Raw genomic sequence first — 23,042 nt, 5'->3', positions numbered from 1 at the left:
ATCTCAAAGCCTTTAAAACAACAGGATGTGTTCATGTGTTGATTAACAATGTTTTTAAGAGAGATGTGAAATGATGACAGGAAATCGGAGGAGATGAGAATAAAATATATCCTATTTATTTACTCACTCATCCAAATACACAGTAGTTATTAAATATACAGTAAGAACACAGTTTAATAAATTACAAAAACATGATTCAAGTTTACAAAGGAAACAAAAAATAAAATAAAAAAAATGCAAGACCCGTGGCACGGCACATCGAGTAGACACACAGAATTAAAATGTAAAATGTTCATCAACACCAGCAGCCAACATCGACCAGGAATTATTCAGACGTTTTGAGGATTTTTTTTTTTCCTTGTGCAACCTACCGAGATCCAACAAGCAGCAATATGGCAGTTCCTCTTAGGTAAACAGTTCAACATAAAACACGATGCACCACCGTTACACGAGAGAGAGAGAGAAAACCGAACTCCTGAGAAGGAAGCATCCACTATTTAAATGCTAGTCATGTGCTCACATTGTTTGGTTCAACACAGCGGTGATGTGCAGTGATGTCGTTTTAGGCAGGAATTGCTGAAGACAGCTAACAGTATTGTATTTGCCATGAAAATCAGTGCCATAAAGGATATAAGTAAACCTTTAACCGTTAGTGAAATTAGAGGCAAACATACAGTATGTTAATAAAACTAACAAAAAATAAATAAAATACAAATTAAGACCAGAAAAAAAAAAACAAGAGAGAATTTTCTAACACTGCTCCCAAAAGCAGCAGAGCACCAAGGGCATTCACTCAGTCATTCATTCAATCTCTCATTCATTTATTCTGCCTGGCATATAATCATTCAGTCATTCATTCATTCCCTCTCTCTCTCTCATTCATCCAGTGATTCGTTCAGTCATTTATTCATTCAGTCGTTCAGTCATTCAGTGTGTCATTCAGTCATATATTCATTTAGTCGTTCAGTCATTCAGTGCGTCAGTCATTTATTCATTCAGTCGTTCAGTCATTCAGTCGTTCAGTCATTCAGTGTCATTCAGTCATTTATTCAGTGTGTCATTCAGTGTGTCATTCAGTGTGTCATTCAGTGTGTCATTCAGCCGTTCAGTGTGTCATTCAGTGTGTCATTCAGTGTGTCATTCAGTGTGTCATTCAGCCGTTCAGTCATTCAGTGTGTCAGTCATTTATTCAGTGTGTCATTCAGTGCGTCATTCAGTCGTTCAGTGCGTCGTTCAGTGCGTCGTTCAGTGCGTCGTTCAGTGCGTCGTTCAGTGCGTCATTCAGTGCGTCATTCAGTGCGTCATTCAGTGCGTCATTCAGTCGTTCAGTGCGTCATTCAGTCGTTCAGTGCATCATTCAGTCGTTCAGTGCGTCATTCAGTGCGTCATTCAGTCGTTCAGTGCGTCATTCAGTGCGTCATTCAGTGTGTCATTCAGTGTGTCAGTCATTCCGCCTATTCAGTCGTTCATTCCGCCTATTCAGTCGTTCATTCCGCCTATTCAGTCGTTCATTCCGCCTATTCAGTCGTTCATTCCGCCTATTCAGTCGTTCATTCCGCCTATTCAGTCGTTCATTCCGTCCGCCGGTCATTCTGTCCGTCGGTCATTTGATCCATCTGTCGTTCATTTGTTCCATCTATCATTCATTCAGTCTTTCATCCGTTCATTTCTTCAGTCATTCATCTGTTCACATAGTCCGTCATTCATTCACAGCATATATTGTTCATTTTCACCATCTGCCATTCATTCAGTCCAGTCATTCCATCATTTTAGATGCAAGTAATTCGTCGTCATTCATCTTTCACTCTCATTCATCGACTCAGTCTGAAACTTCAGTCATTGCCATTCATTCCGTCACCCATTTTCATTCATTCATTTAGTCTCTCCTTCCTTTTGGGAAACTGGGTCCTGATCCATACTAAAAACTTAACCTCAGCTCTTAGTCAAAATGGTTAAAATCCTTAAAAAGAAACAATTTAAAACAGGAACACACTTAAAAAACAAATATTGTAATAAATAAACAAAAAAAAAAAAACTCAAACCCTCCACACATGGACCTTCTCAGCCACCACACACCAGTTGGCATGATCCAGGTAGGTCTGCAGGATATGAAGTTCCTCGACATGTTCCTCAATAAGCTGCGTCAGCTCCCCCTCTCTGAAGACGTGGTAATAGCGCAGACATGACTCGTTCAGATTGTCCTTACTCCACTTGTCCTGCCGCTGAAGGGACACTGCGCTTTCCTGTTCGAAATCTCCTCCCTCATCCTCTCCGAGCCGTTCGCTATCCGAGCGCTCCCTCTGTCGAGACACCAGATCTGGTAATGGCACTGATGAGCAGTCCTGCACCAGGGTGACCGAGACCTCCCCGTTCCCGTCGCTGCACTCTGCTTTCTGCGTCCGCTCGTTCGGCTCGGAGACAAACACGTCCTCTTCTAGGCTGTTCCTGGAGGACGGGTTGGTGAAAAAGCTGGACACTTGTCTGATCAGGGCTTGTCCTCTCGTGCTTCTCGCTTGAGTTCTCGCCTCGGGTTCGTCGGTAGGGCTGCAAAAAGCGCCAAGCTCTCTGGAAAAAGAGCGAGACATGGTCAGGCTGCTTAAGTCCAGGACGGAGTCCAGAGACCTGGAGAAAAACCAGAGCTTCTGCTTCCTGTGCTGCGCAGGGCTCCCGGGATCCTCCTCATCCGCCACCGACGATGTGCTTTTAGTGTTCCTGTGCATGCTGTCGGAATCCGCACTGTCGCTTACGCTCTGGACTCCGCTGCCTCGCTGCCTGCCTCTGAGACGCCCTCTCGAAGCAGAGGATAAGGGAGGGTTGGGGTTCCAGGGCACAAAGATGTCCTGCTTCTCAAACTTGCGTCTTTTCTGCTCCATGGCCCAGACGTAGATCATGACTCGGCCTCCGACTCGCAACGTGCGTGCCATTTCTTTCAGCGCCCGCACTCGCCGCTCTTTGGTCGACATGTGGTGGATGACTGGAAGGGGAAAAAAAAATGCTCTGATAATGAGAAAGTATTTTGCAGAAATGTACAAAAAGTATGCAGCGTTTGTCCTGCAAAATTTATGTCTTAAAATAGCTCACACTCGCTCACAGTCTCCATCAGTCTCCTTCACTTACTTCACACACATTTCCGCCATCTATCATTCATTCAGTTTTTCATCCATTCACTTCGTCAGTCATTCATCCTCACCATATATCATTAATTTCCCCCACTCGCTCTCGCACCTTCTCCCCCCCACACACACTCGCACCTTCTCCCCCCCACACACACTCGCACCTTCTCCCCCCCACACACACTCGCACCTTCTCCCCCCCACACACACACACTCGCACCTTCTCCCCCCCACACACACACACTCGCACCTTCTCCCCCCCACACACACACACTCGCACCTTCTCCCCCCCACACACACACACTCGCACCTTCTCCCCCCCACACACACTCGCACCTTCTCCCCCCCACACACACTCGCACCTTCTCCCCCCCACACACTCGCACCTTCTCCCCCCCACACACTCGCACCTTCTCCCCCCCCACACACTCGCACCTTCTCCCCCCCACACACTCGCACCTTCTCCCCCCCCACACACTCGCACCTTCTCCCCCCCACACACTCGCACCTTCTCCCCCCCACACACTCGCACCTTCTCCCCCCCCACACACTCGCACCTTCTTACCTTCCCCCCCCCCACTTGCACGCTTACCTTCTCCCCTCCAACTCCCAATCTTACCTTCTCCCCTCCCACTCTCCCCCCCCTCCCCCACCACTTGCCATTAATTGATTAAATCCCTTTCCTTCTGAGGTCATTTCAAATACAAAATTGCAAACCTCTTTTTAACAGCACTTTAATGACTTCATTATCTGCACAAAAACAAAAGTAGTAACACAACAACACAATGGTCCATCTCTAAGAGTTTTTTTTATTTTTTATTCACCACATCATTATAAGGTTATTATAATAACCAAAGGAAAATAACTTCTTCCTCCACAACAGCACTGGGTTAGCAACATGACCCGGTGCACTCATGAATGCCCGTGTTAATCGCTCCCTGAGGATGACCGAGGGTTGCCAGGTGACCCACACACGGAAAATCTCTGTATCCAAGTAACGGTGTTTGTTTTGCACACTCTATCCTGCTTTAATAAAACTATATGACATGCACTGGGGCATAAACATTAGAATTAATAACAGGGAAGCAGGCAGATGGCGGGGATCTGTGTGAGATAATACAGAAACTCATGAAGTTTTATTAAAGTAGACAGTAAACAGCCGTGTAAGAGCCGACACATCGCCAGTTTCCCTAAATCTATAGGTGAAGGTTTTAATTATAAGAAAAAATGACTGCTTTTTATATATTATTTAAATTGTAATTTACTGAATGTAAGGCATCGGCTGTAAGAAAAAGTTCCCAGGGCAAACACTAAATCAAGCATGGAATTTTTGGAAAATGTGGAGCTGGCTAATTAAACCAGTGAATGAACTAATTACTAATTTATATATGAGAGTAAATCAGTCCAAAATTAAAATTACAGAGTTAAACGTTCAAAGTGTAAAACTTTAAGAAAAGGCTTAAGCCTGAGGGTCCATCTCGTACCCTTTCTCTAGAGCATGCCTTGAGTGATATGAAAAGCTATGACAGTTTAAGCTAGGCGAGGTTAGCAAAGTAAGAGACTTTACGTTCTCTTACTGAACTTTTTTTTTTTTAAACCAAATGAAATTCCACTGTTGCTCATAAATATCAAGCAAATTCTTAATAAGATCAGCCTGAAACAGCACAGCAGTCTTCATTAACTCGTCTGAGTCACCGGTCCCTCTTGCCCCCCACCTGGTGAGTCACGCATGGAAATCTTTGCTTATTGTTTTTACTTGTCTAATGCGAATAATGGTGGCTTAATGGTTTGCACTGTCGCCTCTCATCTTCAGAATTGGAGGTTTGAATCTCATCTCCTGTGTTTGTGAGTGGAGTGTGCATGCTCTCCCCATGCTTGTGGGGTTGCCCTTGGGTTAGCGGACTGACTAATGATTCTGACTGGATGAGTGTAGGTTGCCAAAGGTTGGGGGTCCTCAGCAATGTAAGTTTTTCTACAAATAAGACCACCGATATGACATCCTAGGTCACTGTGACCTAGGTAATACTTGCTAAGTGATACTGGCATGAATGAATGGATGTGAATAAGTGGTCTTTGAAAGTCTTAGACAGAAAAGGGCATAATTTTGTCCTCAGATGTCACGGAGTCACCAAAAAAAACAAAACAAAACAAAAAAAATCATTCCCAAGTCCCACTCTGAAGCCCAAATTCCAAGATGAGTTTTGAAACACCAATTGCAATGACCACTTAGAAACCTCAATCCCCCAAAATCCCAATCACTATTTAGAAACATCAATCCCAAGACCCATTTGGAAACCCCAACACAAATCCCAAGCCCCATTTAGAAACCCCGAACCCAAGCCCCATTTAGAAACCCCAATCCCAAACCCAATTTAGAAACCCTAACACAAATTCCAAGCCCAATTTAGAAACTCCAATTCCCAAAAATCCCAAGCCCCATTTAAAAACCCCAACCCCAAGGCCCATTTAGAACCTCTTCCCTCAGGCAGAAGGCTGAGGAGCCTTCAGTGCAAGACCACCAGGCTTAAAAACAGCGTAATTAGTGTAATTTGTAACCCTATGGTGCGCTACATAAATAACCCTATAAGTCCAACGTACAAAATGTGCAATACACTATGTTCAGTCTACATCTTAATTCTTGCATAATATATCTCTAACTGCTCTTTGTTTATATTCATGTATATACATATATATACACCCTCATATTTATATTATTCTGTTATCTATGTGGCTTAAACGGGACCTAGGTCCTAATTTCGTACCATTACATGGAAGTGTGCTGGTATGACAATAAAGAATCCTTGAATCTATAAAACCCCATCCCCAATCCCAAGGCTCATTTAGAAACTCTAAAAATCCTAAGCCCTGTTTAGAAACCCCAATCCGATCAACATTCTGAGATAGCAATCCGAAGCATCATTTAGAAACCACAAACCCAAGGCCCAGTTTAAAATCCTCATCCAATATCACAGTCTAAAAACCTAATTCCTTTCCACAACCACAAACCCCAAATCCATTTTAAGCTTAAAACCCCAATCCAGTATTCCAGCTGAAATGTAAACCCTGGCACCTTCAGTTCCTAGTTCATTACAGGACGTTGTAAACTGTATATGAATATGAATCCGGTGTGGATTACCTGCGATGGAGAGCACGGCATCAAAGCAGCCGTCTCTGTAGGGTAAACGCAGACCATCACACAGCTGAACCTCATGGCCTCGACTCCAAGCCGAATCCACCAACGGGCGGCAAACGTCACAGCCCATCTTAAAGATGCTCTCATTGATGTGCAGGTACTTCCCATTGCCGCATCCTGTCACATCAGCAGGCAAAAAAACAACAACGACAAAACAAAAAAAACACTAATTAATTTGTGAAACAACAGTGTTTATTTCTAAATGACCCGTCTAGCTTATTTCGTCAGTCAGGTCACATTTGGATCATTCTGTTTATAATTCAGTTGTGCTCGTTAGGTTTTATGAGCTGACAAACTGCATTACATTTCCAAAAATGTCAAAGCGGAGGAGAATCTTGAGCTCATTATGTTAACAGCAGGATATTTTTCAACCTGAAGTTTTTTTTTTAAAGCTGTTAAAAGCCTTCATCCTTAAACATACTGTCTTCTAAATGAGCTCATGATCCGAAAACGACTCACGAACACACACACACAAAAAATAACCCTCATCATTTTTTTAATGGAGAATGAGAGGGGGGAAAAAAACACCATTTCTTCCCTACTTAACTTGCATAAAGAATTCAGATGCACCGAAGGTCACAGCAAGGACAAAAAAAAAAAAAAAAAACTATTCTAGAAACGCTCATGTTTGCTGGTAACAAGACATAATCCGGTGTCCTTACCCACATCGGCGACGATGCTGCCCGGCTCCTGTTCCAACAGGAACTGCTTGACTCTTGGCCAAGCCTTGTAGCGAGTGTCATTAAAGAACGGCGCAATCCTCTCGTACACGCTGTGAACATGGTCTCTCTCCAGCTGGCTGGCAGCCTCGTCCATGCTGCTCACAAATTAGCCGAGCACAGCATCCTCAGCGCTCTGAGAGGAAGAACAGGATAGGGTTAGAGAGAGAGAGAGAGAGAGAGAGAGAGAGACAGGGAGAAACAGCTCTTTATCCATCCTTGTGAAAAATGCAGCAGGACGCCTTCTTGACAAGCAGCCTATTCCCAGCACCATCAGTTTGGCTACAGATTCAGCACGAGAAGATCTTAAAGTGCCAGGGGACACGGGGGAACCGTAAAAACAGTACATATGATAAACCCCGCTCGCTTATCCGAACCGTCTAACACCTGTCTGTCCGGGTGGGTGTGGTCTAATAGTGTAATGAGTATGCTTGATTGATTTCCCTGTATCTGTACCCAAGACCGGCAGATTGTTGTGCCACTTAAACCCGATCGATCTGCCTTCCAGGTATGTAGCCGGTTAATCAGCATGCAGTTACAGTAGCATTAACTATTATGACATCGTACAACAATTTTTCATGCTTTCCAGTACGTCAAGCGGCCAGTGGTCCATTAGTGACGCAGTATTAGTGCTGACCTCCACATATCAACTTATTTCATTGTGCACAAAGCATTAATTCGCCCACGAACACACATTTGTGTCTGCAAATGGTCTCGCCCATCCATCCATCCATCCATCCATCCATCCATCCACATTGGCCGTGCACATTAAGTTACTAAACGGTTACTAAAAGTGCAGTAAAGCAACAGTAATCACTTTTGTGGCAGAAATTAATCCATCTAGGAACCTCTGTAGTCTAACTAGGGACCGTGGAGGCCAATGGTGATCCCATTGTACGTGTTCCCTTTTTTACAACCATGGTAGGACCGCGGGTCAACATTCACACGCGCATTTACACACTACGGGCAACTTGGGAACACCAATTAGCCAACCTGCATGTCTTTGGACTGGTGGAGGAAACCGGAGTACCCGGAGGAAACCCACCAAACATGGGGAGAACATGCAAACTCCATGTCCACACACCTTGAGGGCGGGAATCGAACCCAGACCCTGGAGGTGCAAGGCGACAGTGGTAACCACTACATCAGGCCTGGCGAGTAAGGATCGCCAAGCTGACATTAGCATAAGATTCGAACACTATATGATAACTTGTTGGATCTTTTGCAGCGTTGCTCACACTCGCTCCATCATTGGTCAGGAAGAGGGTCTTCGATAAAACACTCCTCCTCACAGCGACTCATTATTTACCTCCACGCCTAGCACAACCCCGCGCTACAGAAACAGATCCGAGTACCTTCTCTAATCCCAGTCCTACACACACACACACACACTTGACAGGATAATGTGAAGAGCCGGCTCATCCTCTACAGAAATCCATACTCGCCACATTAGACTCCACTTTATTCTTATTGTGCGTGTACATGAACAAAGTCTGTTCAACCAGGACTGCATAGGTGGCATATTTACAATAAATAATGTAGGTCAAAGGTTATGGAGGTCGCATGTACAGGAGTAGGGATATATAATGTAAAGCAGGTATTACACCGTAAAAAGGCGATACGTAGCAAATATCTGCATTTGTTCAGTTTTGGCCACTATGCATTTTTATTGATAATTAAATTTTATTGATGATTCACATTGCTTTGTGACATGACAGTAACCTAGCGACATGTAGCTTCTGATTATTTTAATACCCGGTATGTTGTGTTCGACTTATTCAAAAGAGAAGCAAGCGTGTGAACACGGGAAGGACGAATATTAATTGTTAAAACACTGACATTTTAAGCTTTTGATGTAATTAATAACTACCCAACTGTTCTGGGGTCGAATCCCAAATAGCGTTAAATTAAAAGCTAGTGCGCTGTGTAGGGTGCACAATCCCTTTTTCCACACACCAAGTAGGGTCCTGGATCAGGGGTTAGAGATCGATTTGGGATTCAGCCTTCTTAGCTTCATTTATTTATTTATTTATTTATTATTATTTCCTCTGATTTTCTCCCCCTAATCCAGTCGTATTCAATTCCAACCCGACTGACTGCTTGCCGTCCTTAGAGCAGAACCCTAAGCATATTTTGTTATTTTGCTTAATTATCTGTTGCTTAAAATAAAAAGTCACAAAAATATGACGTGTTTTAACACAAATTGATCGTTTAATCTTTAAATATAAAATGTACATGTGCATTAATACCAGCTCATCAGTCCAAGTGTAGTTCAGTCTCGTAATACAGTACATGCAGTTACACAAACTCTGGAGGTCCTACAGGATGCCATCGTTACTCTAACTAATGTTGGTGAACCGCATGTCTTTGTAAACCATATGCATCTCTTTTTTTTTTCGTTTCCTCATTGTATCGCATCCTAAAGGAGAACGACTGCAATCGGCTTCAAAACACACCGTGAAAAGAGAGACACAAACCTGACCAGACACAGAGGAACACACTGGCTGCACTGCTCGCTTTAATGAGGACAAAAATCAAGCCTGAGCCTGTCAAAGCAGCACGTATTAAAATCCAGAGTGCCAAAGGTGATGTTTCATAGCTTGATGCAGCATGGGATTTACTGATGGTCCTCATAAACATGGCATGAAATTGACGACACAAAACCGCGGGAGACATTTTTAGGCTTTGACATGCAGAGATACGGTTCTGATCTATTTTAGTTTGAGCATGATTTTCTTAAGTTATTGCCCCCCTCCCCCCTTACTTTATGCAGTAATCTTAAAATTTATATATTTAAATCCTTATACTACTAAGGATTTGATTAAATTAAAATGTCATTTTGTTAACACTGGAGTACACTAGTATGAGTAATGAATCTGGAACAATTAGCACAGTTGCTCTGATGTTAACCAACATTAACATTGTTAGCCTCGTTCCCCTCCTTCTTCAAATTATTTTAGCAAAAACATAAAAAAATTTAACACTTTACAAATAACACTAATAAATAACTTATTAAAAACGCAACATTTTCCCCTCTCTCTCTCTCCAGTCAGTGCTCACAGTTTTAAACAGAGGCTTAAAAGATATCAGACATCATTTGTTAAAGAAATATATTAAAAACTTACTCTTTTAAGGATTTCGCAGCTGCCTCTGCCACCAGGCGATTCCCGACTGCTGCACAGCGTGGATATAAAAGCCATCATTTTTGGGCTAATAAATCTTTCACCCTAATATGTATATATATATATATATATTTAAAATAGTAACTTATGAGAAAAGGCGAAAAAGGAAAGAAAAAATAAATCAATACTGCACAAAGCTATATTAATTTTCACAGGAGTCTTAAAAACCAGCCCCAAACCATCAATACTCCACTGCAACAGTTAAGACCCGATCACTCTTGCAAGCTAAATGACAAGTACAGAGTTTCTGTGGAGTTTGACCTTCAGTAGTATTATTATTAGCTGAGAGGCCGGTTATAAATCTGCTGATATTTATAGATTAACATTAAAGAAACAAATACATCTCTGATTAATCAACTCAAACGTTGTGCTGGATAAGCAGGTCAGATCCCGTGGAGACCCAAATGGTCACACTCCAAGCTCCAAGATGTTGAGTCGATTTGACTCGATTTTGGTGCATTATGACTCAATTCAATAGCATTATCACCTTTATTAGTCAACAGCATTTATAACCTGATTTATTTCAAGCAGCTATATTTCTTATGTGTTGTAAAGTATTAAAAACAATTAAAAGTACTGAATAAACATTAAAATGCTGTGTAAGTTGTGTTTGTTTAAATGTCATGCTTCACACAAAGCGATAATATTGTTGTCCTGCTAATCGGTTGCTTCATACTCCAGTCCAGCAGGTGGCGCTACTCACCCATAAAATCAAAACAAGACGTGATACTCTAGCAAAATTCGAGTACAGCAAAACCTGGCTAAGTTGCATCTGGGAGCCGATCAAAACCAAGCAAAGTGAGTTTACAAATTTATTTTTCGACCTCGTCAGCGAAAACTGTTTTAAAAGCGTCAACCCACGATACCAATGTCGCCTTTGGCATGCATTCAAAAGCTACATGGTTTTACTTAATTTTTTTTTTGTTGTAATATTGGTAATATGTTTCGGTGGCTGGAACGGATTATCTGCATTTACATTATTTCTTATGGGACAATTCGTATTGCAATATGAATTTTCACCTAAATAAATTTATTTGCGAAAGATCCAAGTGGATTGCATTTTCTCCGAAAGCTATGTTACAGGTTTCAGGAATTTATAAATTTTCAGCCAAGTTTACTTAAATCATTTTAAAAGTATAATTAGATTTTCTCAATCACTCACTCACTCACCCAAAAACTTCATGCACACAGACCCTGAGCTGGGAACTGAACCCTGACCCTGGAGGTGCAGGGCTTCAGCGGTAACCATTAAGCCACCGTGCTGCCTGATTTGGTTCTAAACCTGCATAAATCCATTAAATCACATAATATTGGCACCCCTTCGCCATCATTACGACAATCTCAGCTTTGCTTGAGCGAGCTCTATCATGTCTTCGACTGTCATGGATAACAAACGTCACAATCCCCTTAATCCAGAGCTTGAATCCTGCAAATTTCAAACTTATCTTTGCCCCGTTTAATCTCTCTTCCTCCTGTCCAGCTTCAGTTACAAGCCACACACAGTGCTGTCGTTATCCTTATGTCACAGCCTTGGGCTTGGGTAAAGCGCTACAGAAATAAAGCAGCGTTTTTATTATAAGCAGTCATCTGACTCTCAGCAGGCTGGTTATTGCTCTTATAACCTTGACACCTCAGAAAGAAAGCCACGCACCAGAGAACAATTTATCCTGCCATCTTTCAGCGTTCTCTTCAAGCGATCCTAAATAAACAGTCTTACACCCAATGATGTCCAGCCACAACAACAACAACAACAACATCACCACATGAGTTCATCCATTAGACGTGATGATGCAATTTCTCCAGGACTGTAGTCTGGGTTTGAGATGCATGTCACGCAGACATGTGCAATCGTAGTCTATTCTGAGCCGCCGCAGGTCGTGTGGGTGGCAGCGCCAGACTGTGCCTCATTACAGGCGATATTTCCAGAGAACATTGCAGGGCTGCAATCAGCAACCAGTTTCACAATGCACCAATCAGATCGTTAAAGCATTGCGAGATCCATTGTCTTATTATCTCAGCACACATATGGAAATGTTTGGCCTTGCATAAAAGGAGCAAGGTTCTGGGTGAGCATAAAGAGGCTCAATTAAACCCACATTGAAATTCGCTAAGGGGAAAATGTGACCCGATTAGAGAACAAGCCTGAAACTGAATGATGGATAATTCTTAGGAACAAACAAATATGATTAAGGATTATTTTCTTTGGGGAGAATACATGCAGGAAAAGCAACACGGACAAAAAGAATTAGCGACGCGGTGGTGGCGTGACGTTTCCTGAAACAAGGTTGAGTCACTTTTACGTCTCTGAAATTGATTATTTTACACCAAAGCGAACGATACAACAAAAATGTTCATTTAACAGCTTTAGACATTAAACTAAAATTCAGTTTTAAGTATTTATCTGTCCAGATAAAAGATAAAGCAGTGTTGTTTTTAAGTGACAGATCGACAACAAAACCCAAAACCCACTTTCTCATGAAGATTCCTCATGTTGGTAAACCTACTGATTTCTACACTACACTGACACTAGGGACTCCTCCCTTCCCTCGATGCTAAATTAAAATCACGGATCAGTATGTACAGTACATCAGTTTTATAGTGATGGTTCTGAATGTTTCCGCTACAGTGAAGTGGGAATAAAAAACAAACAAGAAATTTAATTTATTATGAATTTAAATGAAAAACATATTGTATAAAATTTTTATACATAAAGGCACATGCATTACTTTCTCAAAGAAGGAAAGAAAGAATACTGATGACTTAAGGATCACCAGAGGACACCTGATACAATATCACGCTACCCAGGAGCTGACTGAAGAATTTTTAAGAATTAAAATTTTGCCCGCAAAGCAGCATGTATGTCTGGGAGCGGTTTAAAACTTGTGGTTTAGTTAAGACATAACATTTTTGGGATCCATGGAGAAGAAAAGGGAGCCACTTTCACTTTCGTTGCCAAAAGGAATCATAAATTAAAGTTAAGTGAGGTTTAATGTATGTTTATTTATAAATGTTACTTAATTGACATTAATTTATAAATGTTTTGATTGTTTTTATATTCAAAAATATGATTATAGTGTTAGAAATTGGTAATATTTTTTGGGTGGCTGGAACAGATTACCTGCATTTACATTATTTCCTATGGGAGAATGTGTTTTGCAATACAAACTTTCACCTTCGTAATAGATTATATTTGTTTGCCGAGGCAGCGCTGTAAACGTGTACGAATTTGTAAAAAGTGTTAAACTGGGCATAATTTCCTGACCACATGAGAAAAGACGCATATTACACATTATATCTATTGGCTGTTTATCTAGGTGCAAGAACAATAACAGCCCCATCTTTAGCAAATAGTACAAACAATGATTTAAAAAAAAAAAAAAATTAAGATTATTTAAAGGATTTCGTCACAACAGCACTCCTTCTCCTGTTAATTAATTATTTAATTACGTTCTTCCTCCAGAACACACAAGTGCATCTTTTCAAACTGCTGCTCGTGCAACGACAGGGATGACGCAATGCATTTGGAGAAAAATTGCTATCCACCTCCTCCGCTTGTGTGAGCTCGCAGACGCAGTTCGATGCAAGAACGTTAATATGCAACACCCCTGCGATGTCTGGGTGAACCTTACTTGGTAAATATGTAAAACAATTAAAAGAAAAAAAAGGACGGTTTAAGTCACAACCTCACCACAAGTGGCTAATTAATACGTTAATTAATTACTTAATTATGTGTGCTTAATGACAAGAAACATTACATCAAGGTACTGGTGAACTAAACGCCAAATCACTCCTGGTGCAATAAACACACCCCCGCCACACCCCGTTTTAACTCCCTCCCCACAGTATATTTAGCTCGGTGTCTGTGTGACGGTTTAAATTGTACTGTTTACACTGACTCATCTTTTCTACAAGAACAAACATGTTCTTACTCTCACACTATTAAAACGTCCACGTCATGGTGTGGTGTCAGGGCCGTCGTGCACGTGCAGCTGATTCGGTAACGCTCCTTACTCGCTTTACACTAAAGCACATTTGGATCGGATTAACAACATTATTAACAGAAAACATCAGGGATGTCTGAGCTGAGCTGATCTGATGTGGAACAGCTTTATATCATATGGAAGGGAAAATGGTTCAGCCTTGTTTTTAATCAGTATAAAGACTATAACGCTTTTTTTTTTTTTTTCACTTTTGTCTTCTACTGCAACCAAGATGAAACCACATGCTGAAAATAAAGGAACCAAAAAAAAAAAAAAAAGTAAAGTACTGAGCAACAGTCATGCCTGATTCACTTGACTTAATAATGGGCAAGTGGAAAACAAGAAATAAGTGCTGTTATAGGGAAATAATGAACCTCAGGGCAGTAACTATGACGTCACCACTCGGCCACTGATTATTTTCCCCAGAACGGCACGTCCAAGTTCCTTAAACACTTTTAATTCTCATTGGATCACAGGATCTAGGACTGAAGTGAAATATTAGAAGTGAACTACACAGGCCTAGTCACTGTTTAAATGAGCATGATATAAGGTTTCAGTTCAAGGGATTGTGTATAGACCAGAATCAGCGGGATAAATCTGATACCTTAGAACAAAACCAGTTAAAAATGGAATAAAAAGGTCAGGTTTTGTTTGATCGGGTCGAGTTTAATCCAAATAAATACAATTATTCTGACTGTCTCGGTGAACAGATTATATATTTTTTCATTTTATATATACACACACAAACTCACGAAAGTAAGTACACCCCTCCAATTTCAGCAAACATTTTAGTTTTTTTTTTTTTTTCCCGAACTACAATACCATAGAAATTAAACTTGGATATATTTTAGAGTAGTCACCCTAAGTGATAACAGCTCTACATCTTTAACCATGAAGAGTCACATGACATATTCATCATGTTCATGTGTTTGTCATCGGTATGGGAAAGATGGTTTTATATGTGCCATAAAAAGGGCAATTTTTTCAGCGGTATACTGGCTTACTTCAAACTAAAATATTTTTATATGCAACTGTTGCTTAAATTGGACTTTGGTAAAAGCTTAAAAGGCACAAAAAAATACCCCGTAGTGTCCGTAACCGCGTCAAATTCATGTTTTAATATCTTAAGAATTTAGCATTTTAGAATAACACACTGCGAGTTCAGCACAACATCAAACAAACATGGCTGCTCACGGCGTCAGCCAAGACCTGTATCTGTTTTAGATCCATCAACACAGGGGCATTCGAGTCAAACCAGGACTTTCATTGTGCAGAATAACACAATACAATTATGAGAGTAATAACTCCCTTTATTTCTTTATACAGTCCCCTGCTACACTAATGCACTCATTTGGATAGCTTGATGATATCTAAGATTCACTAGCGCTTGGATACCATCAAGGAAGAAAGTTGTTTTTGTCAGTATGCCGGAGCCACGTCTACGTTTCACCCTCGAGGATGAGAATCACATCACATCACTCCGAGCTCCAACTTTCCATCTCATGCAGATCAGTTAAATGCAGCATTTTATAGAAAACAGGAAATCATTTGGCTCATTCAGTCCGCAGATTAGCATCAGTCAGTCCTCTAAAGTGTACACAACGTTCCACACAGGTGAAGGTCACAGGATGCCACCTCTGGTCCTGGAGTCAGTGCAGAGCAAAATATTTACCAGACTGATCAAGAACAAATGTTATTTGGCTGATTACCTACATCAAGAAAACACAGGACTGTTTAAGAACACGGGGTTCACAACACACCCATCGTCTGGGGGCACAAAAACGCTGCCTTACAGTCTGTTGCCAAGAAACAGCAGCTACATATCGCCAATGGTGCTGATTTTTATTATACATATAATACAGGAAATGTGCAGCCAAAGAAACTACTTATGAAGTTTATGCGACATGGAAGTTACCAATATCACTTTTCTTAAAAATATCAAGTTGCTGACTTCTGCTGTTTTGGAGAACCGATTTTATATGTGCCCTAAAAATTACATTTATACTGTATAAATTACATAATCATTTAAACTGCAATTCATTTTAAAACCACAAAAATCTGTAGTGTCCGTAACCATGTCAAATTCATGGCTCAGGTGACTAAGGCTTTACAGTAGGTTGTTGGTTTGGGGTTCTGAGGATCCCACTGTTGGTTTGGGGTTCGAATCCCACTGTTGGTGGGGGGGTCGCAACACCCAATTTTAACGAGCCAGTCCATGCAAGCCCGGATAAAGGGTAGCATCAGGAAGGGCATCCGGCGTGAAACCTGTGCCTAGTTGTTATGCGGACTGATGGTCTGCTGTGGCGACCCATTTGACGGGAGCAGCTGAATGACTAACAATAAAATTCATATTTACAATAAAATATATAAGGAGCATCAAGTTTAATGAAAAATAGTGTTCTATGATCCTATCTGAAAATTCACTCTGAGACTTTTCAGCACTGATGCCATGTTTTAGCCGATATTACAGTCTGTGCCAAGTGAAGTGCACTAAAAAAAAAAAAAAAAAACTGGCAAAAGAGCAACTGTCTGTAGATGTTTTGATGAAGACTGGATGTTCTATAACGGGCTAAAAAGTACAGCGTTGCTCTGTGACCAAAGGATTGGCAGATTGTTGTGGAACAGAAGGAATAAAGACTGCAGGATGTGAGTTTAGTAGGAAATACTGGAACAACTTCAGGAACACTGAACCCTCATCATGATCACTCTCCTATAGCAACAAGGGTGTTTCAGAAAACCACACAGATCATGATGTCATGATGTCATAGTCACGATCAGAAAAACTTCTCGTTCATCAAAGTAACTTCAGTTGAAGTAGAGAAAGTTTCTTTTGTTGTATCTGTGAAGGTTCTCAGTCTCTGAAGATGAGTCATGAGCTCGTTAGGTGAACTATGGAGAAGGTGAGAGTCGTTAGAAAGTTGGAGAGGGAGAGAGTTGTTAGGATTTAACGACCAGAGGGAGGCTTTAAATCTGACTTTCCTGGTGGACGTGTGAAGAGGTTATGATTTTCTTGGAGATGGATGAAAGAGCAGCATAAAAGAAAAAAGAGAAATGTTGTGTCACCTCTGTTGAGAGATGGATTTTCCACAGAGAAAACCTCTTTTACACCTCTCGCTCTCTCTCTAGGACCATCTCGCCGCTCTGTCTAAGTAGTGTTCTTCTGTTCATATGACAAGAAGGTTTATTGAATTTTTTTTTTTTATAAAAATAATAATAAAAACACAATACACCTCTATTATATTTTTCAACATCTGAAGAACAAACTACTAAAAGAGAGAATAATCTAGTAAAATAATCACGCCCAAATGTGTTCTTACGGATATTTTTACTTTCTAAAGCATGTGAAGATTTAATCATTGCACAATAAATCTTAATTATAAGTAAGAATAATTGTATTCTCTAGTGCAACATATTCATTCGTCATTTTTGTTTGTTTCTATTTTTATGTCGCAATCAATAAATGGTGGAAAGTGCTGTTTTGGTTTGCCTGATGCCAAAATCAGTGAAATAAATATTACACACATTATTTGTACTTGTGTACATATTCAGATATTAAATGTTAAATATTTAATTGTAGCATAAAAAAAAAAAGTTCAAAGTTCAAGGAAATGTCTCGTCACTTTAATCATACATGGTCGTGGGTCTGTATACGCATCATGGAAAGATTTTTTTTCATTAAATAAATCTGATTTACAGTAACATCAATATTGTATAAAATAAGTCAATCACTAAAATCATGAAACAATAATTGATTTTAATGAATAATATTACATAATTATCGGTCACAACAAACTATTTTGTTGGTGTTACTGTTAGACAAAACAAAATTGATAAACAGTGGAAAAATAATTTGATGAAGAACACTGGACAAAAGCAAAAGCTATGTCAGATGTCTCTCTTAATTTGTTTAGAAATGTCAGTTTTTTTTAAGCAGTTTTTTATGCAAAACTTTTAAGTCCATCATTGGATTTCTGTAAATTGTCATTGGGTGTTACCATCATTGGTTTTACCAGGAAGAGATATAACACCAGTGTGTGTGTGTATATATATACAATATATATATATATATATATATATATATATATATATATATATATATATATATATATAAATTTATAAATATATAAAAATAAAGCTCTACTTTTTGTGTCTCTTAAAGAGTTAAAGTTTATATGCGTGCGTGTGTGTGTGTATATATATATTCTATGCTGGATGCCCTTCCTGACACGTTCCTTCCAATTTTTCTTGGGAACGGCACTGCATCCAGTGGCGGGATAGTATGGGGTGAGTGTAGGGTTAAAGGTCTTTCCCAAGGACCCAACCCACCGGTCACAGGGCTCGAACCTGGATCAACAAACTAGCACATTATCTGCCTGAGCCACTACTGCCCCATAATAATAATAATCATCATAATAATAATAATAATAATAATACTGTTGCTTGATTTCTCCTTTTCATTGACGCCATTCTTTAAGAATTACACAAGAAACGAGAAAGTTATACAAAATTTATTAAAAATGCATTTTAATATAATTAGGACTAATCTCCCTTTCTCTCTCTCTCTCTCCTTTTATCTCCCTCTTATATTACACAAGCTACAATTTCAAACCTGTTTTAGAGTAAAACATCACTCTAAAACTAACACACACACAACTTTTCTGCATTTATTTTGCTAAAAACATTTAATTGATTTTAATGCACTGATCATGAGCAGGAACTCTGATGTGGAAAGTTCACCTATTCACCAGGGACTCACCGTATGACGTCATACACATCTTCAAAGCAATGCACCAAACGATGCCTGCACACACGCATATACACACAGACACAGACAAGGATAAAGAGAGAAACTCACATCTGCATCTTCAGTGCACCGAGGCTGAGGATGATAAGGTAAAGCACCCCGACACGCTGACTGATGGCAAACAAACGACACGTTAATGTTTCCCTATCCGTTTATCTCAACAAGCTCCGCCCACTTCGCTCTGATTGGCCGGAAAAATCGAGCAGTGAACGTGACTTCGGTAAAAAAACAAAACAAACATATAAACACATAAATATCGACTCAGGAAAAAAAATAAGCAAAAAAAAAACCCAGGAAAAATAATAACAATTGTCATGAATTAGCATTGTGTTTCTTTTTTATTTGACTCTCAAGCGCTTCCGCTGTTTGACATACTGTTGCCACGGTGACGTAAATGACAACTCAACTGACCAATCAGGACCGTGAAGATCTTATAAGGCGGGACAAATAATTACCAATAGTAGCGCTTAGGAGGCGGGATTTTCTTGAATACGAGCGGATAAAACAGAACACGCGGCTCGCTCGATCCGTGCTGTGATTGGTCAGTTGATGTCACGTGATCGCAGAACCATAACTACACCAGGATCAGGCCTTGCAAGCTTGAAATTTAAATGTTGGATGTTTTCTTAAATTGAGGAAGATTTTTATTAAGAATGCACTTAATGTATATGCATGTAGTGCATAGTGCATAAAATATTTCTGGTATAAACATATTTACATAATAATGTGTGTGCAAATATAAAAGTGTACAGTATAATGTGGTTAATAATTAATATTATTATACAATTTATAATAATAATAATAATAATGTGTGTGGTTATAATATATTACACACGAATGCAGCAGAATTCTCACTTCTGATTGCTCACAGGGTGTTGATTAATTTTACATCTGTAAATGTCTCTCGGGCTAGTTTTCCGAGGTAGTACGAAACAGTTTTGAGATTAGCTTTGTTGACATTTTACATTTATTTTTGCAGAATGTCCTCCCTGAAACGCCTTAAAACCTGGCCGTAAAATTTTCTATTGATGGTCTGGGCCTGGGGAAGAATTCTCAACGCACAATGTCACGAAAGTCAGGGCCTGTTGCTTTATCTCCAACAGTATGTACCCGTTGTTTACTTGCTTTAAAAGGCACTGTGGCTGACAGTATAGAGACACCTGACCGTCACACCCATATGTGGCTCTTTGCCACAATGTTGGAAGCACAATGCTGAAATACAGAGCAGTGACCTTTAGGATGAACCGGAGCCTCCTTGCCATCCCAACTTGTATAGCTGAACGATCACAAATCCTCACAGCAACGCTAGAATATTTACACATATTCATTCTTCTATAGCACTTTATCCAGTACAGGGTCGCAGGGCGCTGGAGTCTATCCCCCACACACAATGGGCAATTTGGGAACGGCAGTTAGCCTAATCTGCAGGTGTTAGGACTGTGGAAGGTAACCGGAGTACCCGAAGGAAACCCACCAAGAACGGGGAGAGACCTGCAGACCTACGTATAAAAATTCTGGCATATTGTATGTGTGCGCGGAAGAGATGAGGCGGCCTTACCAGTTTCAATGTATTATTTCGGGAGCACGATGATAGAAAATGGCTATCTTGTAAAGATGTCCTGGGGGTAAATAATTCTAATGTCGGAAATCTTCAACAAAACAGAGTTCACAGTCCAATACGGTGGAAAAAAGCTCAGAGACAACACGGTTACATTTCACGTTTGAGAATCATTTTCTTAGGCGCAATTATGTTTTTTGGCCATATAAAAGGGGAACGGAGATTTAGTCAAGTGGATAGGTATTACATTGTATATTCGTGTCAAAGGCGTATAAGACTTACCTTTTCGGACTTAAGAACAAATCCAACTTACAAACGTGCTCATGAAATGGAACTGGTCGGTAAGTCAGGGACTACCTGTATAGTGTATTTAAATTCTGGTCATGAAGTTAAACCTCAGAACAGCCAGCAGGGACAAAAAAAAAAAAAAAATCTATTCTTTCTTTCCCAAAGCAAGGAGGTTGTGTTTAGTACTCAAAATAAACACAATATCCTCCTGCCCAACAGCATTTTTTATTAAGAAGCAGTAAATGGGGAAAAGCGTCTCGCTGCAGTAATTAAATGAGTCATTTTTTTCATAAACAGTTACCCCCAGGACATCAAGACTTTGATTCTCACACGGCGAACAAAACCAGGAAAATGTGACACTCACACAGACAGATGGCTCGGTAAACAAGTCGAATTATTTAAACAGAATATTTTATTGGTTCAGCAGACTGAAAAAGTGGGCGAGTTTAATCCGCACATGTTCCTCGATGCACAGCCAATATTAAAACCCATCGCTTTGTACCATACTTTCCTTTGTCTAAACACTGATGAAAACAAATACTGAACAGGAAACGTTTACAAACACGTGATTATTTTTATTCCTTATCAAGACCAGTGTTTCTTTCTTTTCTTTTTAATATTGTAGTTGTTGTTTTCCTGCAGAGGCACATCCACAATAATATGCACACAAGAATTACACAAATGACAAGGGGTTAAAAAGGGAAAGAGTAAAATGACAAACATAAAAAAAAAAAAACACAAACTACAAAAAAAAATTGCTTGGTACAGAATGATACAGAAAACACACTGGACAGATACAGTACTGCTAAAAAAACTCTTTTCGTTTTTCCTTTAATACTCAAACAAATTCAGCTGATGCAACACCTTAATATCCAGAAGATTAAGAGCTATACAGTTTCCCTAAAGTGGAGGGGATTTCAGGGTCAGGATCAGGGGTCAGGATCAAAGGGCAGGGTCAGAGAGGATTGCAACAGAACAAAGACTATTTACAGTTTGTGTGTTTGTTTAAGCCAAGATTTTTCACATGGTCGGCACGTGTAATGATGCGAAACAAACCACGAGTCATGGTGAAGCGACGAGGCGGAAGCTTACGGCAGAAAAGACGGCAAAATACAGCTCAAGCAGATGCACGGCTCCGGGGGGGAAAAAGTCCAAATGCTCCAAAAAAAAAATTCCCTCTGTGGTGTTTCAGGGCTTTTTAAAGCTCTGCCATGATTCATCTCTCTCTCTGAAGGGAGAACAAGAACATCAGCTTCCTCATCTCCGCTCTCGTCTTCCAGGCTTCCGTCGCACCTACACACATCAGAACAAACACTGAGTACACACACACACACACGATACTCCAACTCAACATGTAGACTACAACGTAGTGAAAGCATTTCTTTTTTATTTCGAGTTAATTTAGCTAAATCTATATTTGAAATATCAGAATTCTCAGTTTGTAAAGTCTTGAGCCCTCTTATTTCTTTATATCAAATTTAATTATATTATGTAAAAAAAAAAAAGAATTATAATAATTAATGCTTGAATGAATTGGTGTAACAAACAAAATACAGTACATTCCTTCAAAACTGCTGAGGTGCAGGGACCGGGAAAAAGTCCTTAAGGAACCCAGGAGAACTCTGTTTAATACACCTTAAGTCGGTTATACTGTTAATAGCAATTAATGTTTTGCATAATATATCTTGCATATCTATTAATTAACAAACCACATGGGGGTAGTTCAGTATTGAACATTGTATATTTATCAGCTTTGTTTTGAACAAGAAGAGAGAGACAAGAGCAAGATTTTTCAATAGCCTTATTGATTTTTTTTCATTACACTAGAAGTCATTACACAAACACAAGGAGCAAAAATAAATAAAAGACATCACATGCGTTAGAAGCCGCTCAACCCGCACGCTTACCGTCAAGTTGAGTTGAGACTTTGGACGCATTTGAGGGGATAAAATGTCACCAATCCTACAGGTGGCGCACTTTGAACCATTTACACATTTTCATCCTGTCTGGTAGAAGCGAATATTAGCTAAGTTTGTTTATAAATAATAATTATGCCGGACGACAGAGATACGCACTGCTCAGTTAAATGTTAAACTCTTGTATCTAAAGTAGGTTTGTTTTGTTGAAATGCCGCTTTTGTTTTTTTAAGTAAGAAAACAAATGTCATAGGAAATGGGCTACATGTACAGTGGAACCTTGGATTAT

General features: G+C 39.9%; 2 protein-coding genes across 4 annotated transcripts in view; both read right to left on the bottom strand.

Annotated features, from left to right (window-relative positions):
- Positions 1-1,522: 1,522 nt before the first annotated feature.
- trmt9b (tRNA methyltransferase 9B) lies at positions 1,523-19,134 on the bottom strand. Of its 3 annotated transcripts, none has more exons than XM_053507712.1 (4): positions 19,043-19,134; positions 6,969-7,161; positions 6,250-6,423; positions 1,523-2,974 (listed from the first exon to the last, which is right to left on the bottom strand). In XM_053507712.1, the coding sequence occupies exons 2-4, from the start codon at positions 7,120-7,122 to the stop codon at positions 2,037-2,039; spliced, it is 1,266 nt and encodes a 421-aa protein (XP_053363687.1). In that variant the 5' UTR covers positions 7,123-7,161; positions 19,043-19,134; the 3' UTR covers positions 1,523-2,036. The 3 variants fall into 3 exon arrangements, with proteins under 3 accessions (XP_053363687.1, XP_053363686.1, XP_053363688.1); XM_053507711.1 differs by lacking the exon at positions 19,043-19,134 and adding an exon at positions 17,251-17,274; XM_053507713.1 differs by lacking the exon at positions 19,043-19,134 and adding an exon at positions 10,151-10,193.
- Positions 19,135-21,231: 2,097 nt separating this feature from the next.
- Positions 21,232-23,042, bottom strand: part of pds5b (PDS5 cohesin associated factor B) — a 54,308-nt gene continuing 52,497 nt past the window's right edge. The window contains exon 34 of the mRNA XM_053507247.1: positions 21,232-22,130. Within this exon, the coding sequence (XP_053363222.1) occupies positions 22,095-22,130 (36 nt within the window). The 3' untranslated portion in view covers positions 21,232-22,094. The remainder of the gene's footprint in view (positions 22,131-23,042) is intronic.

The sequence above is a fragment of the Clarias gariepinus genome, chromosome 11 (assembly GCF_024256425.1).
Source record: "Clarias gariepinus isolate MV-2021 ecotype Netherlands chromosome 11, CGAR_prim_01v2, whole genome shotgun sequence".
In the NCBI taxonomy this organism is placed as follows: domain Eukaryota; kingdom Metazoa; phylum Chordata; class Actinopteri; order Siluriformes; family Clariidae; genus Clarias; species Clarias gariepinus.
This window is presented reverse-complemented; position numbering and strand designations above follow the sequence as displayed.

Bases quoted from the DNA above. Each gene is read 5' to 3' on its own strand.
- trmt9b (XM_053507712.1), bottom strand. From the start codon at position 7,122: ATGGACGAGGCTGCCAGCCAGCTGGAGAGAGACCATGTTCACAGCGTG. The intron at 6,424-6,968 runs GTAAGGACACCG...CTGATGTGACAG, and splicing joins CAGCATCGTCGCCGATGTGG to GATGCGGCAATGGGAAGTAC. The intron at 2,975-6,249 runs GTAATCCACACC...TTCCCCTTCCAG, and splicing joins TGCCGTGCTCTCCATCGCAG to TCATCCACCACATGTCGACC.